At 32.9% G+C, this 8,431-nt stretch overlaps 1 protein-coding gene across 1 annotated transcript; it reads left to right on the top strand.

Annotated features, from left to right (window-relative positions):
- Positions 1–238: 238 nt before the first annotated feature.
- Positions 239–6,930, top strand: LOC133301022 (probable metal-nicotianamine transporter YSL7). Its single transcript, XM_061500619.1, has 6 exons — positions 239–605; positions 3,327–3,490; positions 3,733–3,830; positions 3,960–4,094; positions 4,458–4,647; positions 5,827–6,930. Exons 1-6 carry the CDS (start codon positions 239–241, stop codon positions 6,928–6,930), a joined length of 2,058 nt encoding a protein of 685 aa, XP_061356603.1.
- Positions 6,931–8,431: the final 1,501 nt, after the last annotated feature.

Below are 8,431 nucleotides of genomic sequence, written 5' to 3'. Positions count from 1 at the left end.
AATTTAAATTAAAAAAATTGTCTACTATATAATTTTTAGGAAAAAGATATTGTAACTGTTACTTATAATAATAATAACAATAATATTATAACAACAATTAATCTTTTATTTAAAATTTGAATTAAAAGCACAAGCTCTAATCCTTAATAATAATAATAATAAAAGAGAAAAATCATATCTGTGAGTAACAACACGCTCATAGAAAACAGAGCAACACACGTTCCTGCAATCTTTCTGAATGGCTTCGAGAGGAAACGACTACGAGCGCGGCGGCGAGGGGGAGGCGGCGATGACGGAGGCGGCGTCGGTGGAGAAGGCGTTCGAGGGGAAGGTGGTGCCGCCGTGGCAGGCACAGCTGACGTTTAGGGCGATGGTGGTGAGTCTGATACTGGCGGTGATGTTCACGTTCATCGTCATGAAGCTGAACCTAACAACAGGGATTATTCCATCTCTTAACATCTCAGCGGGGCTTCTAGGGTTCTTCTTCGTGAAAACATGGACAACGTTGCTTGGCAAATCGGGAATGCTCAAACATCCCTTCACTCGCCAGGAGAACACTGTCATTCAAACCTGCGTCGTTGCAGCCAGCGGCATTGCATTCAGCGGTAACCGCTCCTTTTCCCTCTTTCTCTCCATTTTCCCGGGATTTTTTTTTTCTCGGATCATGAATCTGTTTCATCCGTTGCCAATTTTTTTTTATTATTATTAATATTTCTTTGAAATTTAAACAATAAAAAATTAATTTTTTTATTAAAGTTATTATATTTGAATTTAAATATGTTCGCGTTCATGGGGTTTTTTCTGGATTTCGGGATCACCGTTTGCTCGTGGTGTGGGTCCCACCGTGAATCTCACATGGTGACGGTGCCCAAATTGTGCTCTAAATCCCCGCACGGGTTCATGTTTTTTTTTTTAAGGGTAATAGTTTTCTGATGTAGTAGGAGATAAATATTACCTCCTACATACTCATATGTGTAGGTGGGGTCCACCTTCATAGGAGAGAAAGAAAATAAAGTGGGACCCATCTTGAATTTGTGTGTATGTAGGAGATAAATTTTATCTTATGTGACATAAGAATAATAAATCCTTTTTTTTAAGGGTTTAAGTTTTCTTATGTTGTAGGATTGTAGGAGATAAAAAAAGTAGAGAGAAGTTAAATGTGGGTCCCATATTTTATATTAAAAAAGAAAAGAAAAATTAATTGGCACGGAAAACGAATTAGTGTAGGAAAATGATGTACTCTTATGTAGCATAAGAGTATTATTTCCCTTTTTTAAAATAGTATTGTTATTGTTTTTTTTAGATTCTATTCCTATCAAATGTATTTTTGAGGAGTAACGATAAGCTTTAACGTGTACAGAAATAGAAGAAAAAAAAAAAGGAACCGTCTCTTTACCTTTTGGATACGTGAGAAGGTGAAATATGCCCTAGATAAAACAAAATATTATTAACTGTTCGATCCTCTAGAGGATTATAATCATATAGAATCTACAAGACAGAAAACGCGGATAAAATCCTTAAATATTTGAATAAAGATTATCTTAATCTCTTATCTCCTAGAAGTTGTTGGAGACCCATGGAATGGGTCTAGAACAATTTCGATTTAAATCTGTGATTTTATGATTTTTTTCAATCAAAATGATTTTATTAAAATTTCAAATGCTTTTATAATTTTTTATGATTTTTTTATCTTAAGATTTTACGTTTTACGATTTTTTATCTTTCTTTTGATTTTAGTTAAAATCTCGATTTTAACTACCATATTCATGACATTTATTTTTTGTTTAAAAATTTATACTTATTTATCTTATTTTATTATTTCTTAGAACAATATGTGTAAGGCCTATATATAAAAGAAGAAAAATATGTGTTGGGAAAAAAATATTGAGATGCAAAACTAGTGTATACAGTAAAAAATTGGTTTAATATTGTCTTTAGAAAACGCCAGTCTAATTAGTCATACATAAAATGTGTGTTCAATGATTGAAGTAGCACTAGCGGCAAATGTCCCTTTTCTCTATCTGTCGTAATCAACATATCATGTGCTTGTTTAAGAATTTATTTATAGATGATAAGTTATATAAAATAGTAGATATTTTATAAGGACAACATAGTACATACACCTTTGACTAGCTTGACCATATAGTCGTCTGTTTGACATTCTCCATACTTGTGTAGTTGTGTGGTTACTTTAAACCCTGGTAATAAGAAATATTGAAAAAGACGGGGAATAAAAAATAGAGATGGTAGTACAAAAAGAGTTCGAGGTTTTCAAAAAAAATAAATTATTTTTTGGTCATGTTAATTTACTTGTTTACCCTTGTGCTAGGAATGTTGTGTAATAAAACCTGACTTGCTACTGCTCCAGTGCTCATTCAAGATTTTGAAATGCCAATTACTTTACTTCAATGTGACCTCTTCATTGGAATGATTGGAGCCTTTGTACTTGAATTCTGAATTGGAGAAATATTTGATGTAAACATCATTTGGTTTTCCATGTCCAACATTTTTTGAAGTGTTATAAGATAAAACCTGTGGTTCAAGTTTTATCGCAGATTGTATCCAAAAAAAAAAAATTTATCGCAGAATAACCAACCAGAGTAATGGTGTTAATAGAACGATATGTATTATAATTTTATGAATTTTTTGAAACTTTATATGGACGCAGAGCTTGTGGTAGATACCCTGTTTTGAAGTTTACGGGATATCCTTGTCATTTTTAAGGACACATTTTTCTTCAGTTTATTGAATAATGAATTGAATCTCTGGAGTTTTAGTGCCTTAGAAATTGTTAAAACTAATATTATTTCTAATTAGTTCTAACAGAAATTAACTAGTTCTGAGTACTGGAGATACAAGGATTTTGTGTTAGAAAATGTAATATAAAACCATTCATTTATCTTCATGTAGCAGTTTAAACTTTTGGGAGAATTGATTCATAATATCATATCATAACCTATATGATCAAGTAATCTAGAGTTGATAATTGGACCTGTGTGTTGTCCATGCTTCAAGTCCAAAAGACTATTGCCTAAGGGGATATGTTAAAAATGTAATATAAAATAATTCGTGTCTTCTTCTAATAACTCAAGCTTTTGGGGAAGTTGGTTAATGATGTTTCAGTGTTCTATATTACCCTTTCCATCTTTCTGCTAAGTTCAATCTCTGTGTTGTCTATGTTGCATTTATTGCCATATATTTTTTACATTGATTTGAGAAGAACACTATGCTGAAATTATTGTCAATGCTCAAATAATTAAATACACTTTTGATGGAAAGAACCTTCTTTGTTGTTGACGCATCTTTAACTGAATTTCCTTGAGCAGGTGGTTTTGGTAGCTACATGTTTGGAATGAGTTCAGATATTGCAAAACAATCTCCTGAAGCTGGCACCATGAAGGATATTAAGAACCCAAGTTTAGGGTGGATGGTAGCATTTCTATTTGTTGTTAGCTTTCTTGGCCTCTTTTCAGTGGTTCCACTTCGGAAGGTACACTAAACTGATGGCATCTAGTAATGACCTTGTATTTACGGAAAAAATTCAAAGTAGACCTTTGTCACCCATTGATTATAACCAGCGCCACCATAATGTAGGATAAGATTATAATTTGAAGATCTCATTGTAATATTTGCTTGCATGACATAAAGCTTTCTATAATGGATATATTATGCTCATTGGGTACTGCATGTTGAATTGACTTTTTTTTTTTTTGGTAATTTTCCTTGTTACAGATTATGATTGTAGACTTCAAATTGACATATCCCAGTGGTACTGCAACAGCCCATCTTATCAACAGTTTCCATACAACAGAGGGTGCCAAAGTAGCAAAGTGAGGATCAGACCTTTTTAATTGCAAATATATATATATATATATATATATATATATATATTAAAGATTCATCAAATAGATGCCCTTAATTTCCTTTTAATTCTTCTTTTGAATCTTATTCTTTTTCAGGAAGCAAGTACGCGCACTGGGAAAGTTCTTCTCCTTTAGCTTCTTGTGGGGTTTCTTCCAATGGTTTTTCACTGCTGGTGATGGTTGTGGATTTGTAAACTTCCCTACATTTGGTCTACAAGCCTATCAACAACAGTATGTGACTCACCTATATTTTATTAAAGAAAGAAAGAAAGAAAAAGGACTTTAGTCTCTTATTTGAATAAAGGATATCCAATATAAAGATTGGCTGAAACCTCTATCTTCGCCAATATATGATGAGTGGATTAGCCTATAATTTTGTTTTGGGCCATCTCCTGAAAGGGAGAAACAAAGGATTGTGTCACTTACCTTTTTATTTTAATAATAAACCAACCAAAAGGACTATGGTGAAGAATTTAACTAAAGTGCTAGCTTGACGAGTTGGCACTTTATAGTCAGTACTGCCATATTAAAATTGATTAATTTTTATGTAATTCTATGTATGTATCTTTTTTCATTTATTTATCTTCATAACAGGTTCTTCTTTGACTTTTCGGCTACTTATGTGGGGGTTGGAATGATATGCCCATATATAATCAATATATCCCTGCTGGTTGGTGGAATTCTCTCCTGGGGTATCATGTGGCCTCTCATCGATGCTAAGAAAGGAAACTGGTACTCTGCAGACCTCAAGTCAAGCAGCTTACATGGCCTTCAAGGTTACAAGGTAGGTTCCCTTTCCGCATTTAAAAATTTCAAAAAATGTGCTTTATTATAATCAAACAGCTGAATTGCAGTTAATTGGAACAATAGTTGCAATATCACTTCAGATTCTAATATTCTTGAGGATCAATTTAGCTAATGTGATATATCTTTTCTAATAAAGTTTTATACTATATTATTACAGGATCAAAATTATACTTTGATTAAACATATAATATAACATGCATTATTGCATTGGTCGAAGTGAGACCATTTATAATTATACAAATTAATTTAAAGGTTTCATCTTATGCAGTCATGCCATGACTTAAGACATTTGCGTTTTCAATGAATTGACGGTTAGCATTTGCAATTAAATTGATTAAAATCAGCAAGTTGGTTTTAACTGTGGGTAAACTACCATTTCATATATTATCTTGGTGTTAAGTAAATCATTCCCATATCTTGTTTAAATAACCATTTGCCACTGGTATCAACGGATTGACTGCTGTATCTCAAGGTTTGTCCCCTCAATCTCATGCAGAGTATGCTTCCAAGAGAATTGTGAACTATTTGTAACATTTGCTGGTGAAGCGTCTCAAGGATTTTGCAGATATGGATTAGAAGTTTTAGGAGTTTTGAGATATTTTAAGAACTTAGTGCTGGTATTCTACTATGAATTTATATTATAGAGTACATGTGATTCTAACTTATGGTATAACTTGGGGTTTTAGTCAGAACTGATCATAAAAAAATGCATTAGTAAGATTAAGATGAAAAAAGACAGACAGGACAGAAATGTCAAGACCTTAATTGAAGAGCAGCCAAAATTTGGATTGTATTGTTTATTTTGTAATTTGGTGATTTTGGTTATTTGTATCAAAAGTTGTTTATAGTTTAAATTGGCAATCTGAAATCATTAGTAACTTAATTAAAGCTATGATTGAATGTAATAAATGTATCGAGAAGGTAAAAAGGCACTTGAAACACCCTCAAATAATAAAGAAACCTCACCTAAATAAAATTAACAACTTGGACAGAATTTATTGAATTTTATTATAAATATATGAGGCAATGCGCCCACTAATTAGTTTTAGAGTGATTTATTGATAATTTCTTCCTATGGTTCTATGCATGATATTGTAACTAATTGAGGAACACCTGGCAGTTGATTTTTCTTATTAATTTATTCTTTAAACCGCAGGTTTTCATAGCCATAGCAATGATTCTTGGTGACGGTCTATACAACTTTGTCAAGGTTCTTGGCCGCACTCTTTTTGGTTTGTATAACCAATTCTGTAAAAAAAGCTTGGACACAGTTCGTCCATCCAGCGATTCAACCTCACCACCTCCATCACTTTCATATGATGATAAGCGAAGAACTGAGCTGTTCCTCAAAGACCAAATTCCCCCCTGGTTTGCTGTTATTGGCTATGTTAGTCTTGCAGTAATCTCCATTGTCACGATTCCCCACATTTTCCACCAGCTAAAGTGGTATTACATTGTTGTGATTTACATTATTGCACCAGCACTAGCATTTTGTAATGCCTATGGGTGTGGTCTGACAGACTGGTCCCTTGGATCAACGTATGGAAAATTGGCCATCTTCACTATTGGGGCATGGGCAGGGGCTTCTAATGGTGGGGTTCTTGCTGGTTTGGCTGCATGTGGGGTCATGATGAACATTGTGTCCACAGCATCTGACCTAATGCAGGACTTCAAAACAGGCTACATGACATTGGCTTCGCCAAGGTCCATGTTTTTGAGTCAAGTTGTTGGAACGGCCATGGGTTGCGTTATATCTCCTTGTGTCTTCTGGCTTTTCTACAAGGCCTTTGGCAACCTTGGGGTTCCTGGCTCAGCATACCCTGCCCCTTATGCTCTTGTTTATCGTAATATGGCAATATTGGGGGTAGATGGCTTCTCAGCTCTGCCAAGATACTGCCTCACCCTTTGCTGTGTATTTTTTGTTGGAGCCATAGTTATCAATCTTATTCGAGATCTGGTTGGAAACAAGTGGTCTAGATTTATTCCTGTTCCTATGGCCATGGCTATACCCTTTTATATTGGAAGTTACTTTGCCATTGATATGTGTCTTGGAAGCTTGATCTTATTTATCTGGCAGAAGCTTGACAAGGCTAATGCTGATACATTTGCATCAGCTGTGGCTTCTGGTTTGATATGTGGGGATGGAATCTGGACACTACCTAGCTCATTTCTGGCACTGGCAGGAGTGAAGCCACCTATCTGCATGAAATTTTTGTCCAGAGCAGCAAATGCAAAGGTTGATGCATTCTTGGAATCTTGAGGTCACCTGATTCATTCTGCATATTCTCTTTACCTAAGTAAATTTAATTGTGTTAAGAGATTTATCTACATTTACTTCAGCAATTAATAATGGCTATGAACCTATTTTATCTGATATTTTAGGAATGGAGAAAGATGAATGTAAATTATTATTACATATTTAGAACAGATATTTGTAGAATCCATCCTATATATAATTTATATGCTCTGCAAGATAAAGTGAGAGGAGTCCTGCTCCCTAAGCATCTTTGATAGCTAATATATGGACTATAGAATATAGTTATTATGTTGTTTCTTCACATGACTGCTACTATTAGGCAGTTTACGGACAGAGTAGCGTATTAAACAAAATAAAGGATCATTTCACCAAAATAATTTAGGTTTGTAAAATGAATTATAAATTATCCACCCGGTACAATAAAATAAAGTTCTCATTTTTAGTAGCAAGATAATTTTTTATATATACTCTCTTGCTTCTTCAAACACTAGACTTTATCAATGTTTAGCATTTTTTTTAAACATTTTTAAATCATTATTTTTTCATTTTTTTCTATTACGTTAATTTTTTTTTTTCATATCTTAACTACTTATATTATACAAATTTAACTTGAATTTTTTTTAATAAATTTCAACTATTCATGCTTTTAAATTAATTATTTTTAAATTTTTATTTTGCATTAAATTTTGGGATAGGTTATAGTTACAACTTTTTCTTACAACCTGTTACAACCATATATCATAACCGTTGATTTTCGCCAATCAACGGTTATGATTTTCGCAAATTAAATTTATTAATTAATTATTAATTCATAATAAATGAGAACCGTTAATTGGCGGAAATCAACGGTTATGATATATGGTTGTAAGAGGTTGTAAAAATAAAAAGTTGTAAGTATAACCTTCCTCTTAAATTTTGATCAATCTTTTGAATTTCAGCCTATTTATTTTCATATATTAAATTATGGAATAGGATATTGTGACAACCAATTAATGTTACTACTAATGTTACTATCACATCTTAACCGTTGATTTCCGTCAATCAACGGTTATCATTTATTGCGAATTAAGTGTCATGTTTGAGTTATCTGACATGTTTGAAGAAATGCATAATGAAACACTAAAACATGTTAAAACTCTTAGAGCATCAAGAAAGACTATTAGTTCTTTGGAAAAATAAATTGCGTCTTTAGAAAAGGAAGTGAAAGATTTGAAAGATGAAAATGAGACTCTCAAATTACTTGATGCTAGCACTAGTTGTATCAAATGCCTATCTTCAAATGATCATGCATCTTCATCATCATGTACTTCATGTAAAAATCTAAACAATGAAATTGATGATTTAAATGAAATTCTAAACAAATTCACATGTGGAAGAGATAACTTAAATGTGTTGCTTGGTAAACAAAGATGCATGTTCAACAAATCCGATTTAGGCTTTGACACTAGCACACAAGAAAAATCATATAAAAACTTTTTCATTTCTTCATCCTACATGACAAGTA

Source organism: Gastrolobium bilobum, unplaced genomic scaffold (genome assembly GCF_033153095.1).
Source record: "Gastrolobium bilobum isolate Gb01-03AN ecotype WA unplaced genomic scaffold, APGP_CSIRO_Gbil_v1 utg6170, whole genome shotgun sequence".
Taxonomy (NCBI): domain Eukaryota; kingdom Viridiplantae; phylum Streptophyta; class Magnoliopsida; order Fabales; family Fabaceae; genus Gastrolobium; species Gastrolobium bilobum.
This window is presented reverse-complemented; position numbering and strand designations above follow the sequence as displayed.

Bases quoted from the DNA above. Each gene is read 5' to 3' on its own strand.
- LOC133301022 (XM_061500619.1), top strand. From the start codon at position 239: ATGGCTTCGAGAGGAAACGACTACGAGCGCGGCGGCGAGGGGGAGGCG. The intron at 606-3,326 runs GTAACCGCTCCT...TTCCTTGAGCAG, and splicing joins CAGCGGCATTGCATTCAGCG to GTGGTTTTGGTAGCTACATG. The intron at 4,095-4,457 runs GTATGTGACTCA...TCTTCATAACAG, and splicing joins CTACAAGCCTATCAACAACA to GTTCTTCTTTGACTTTTCGG.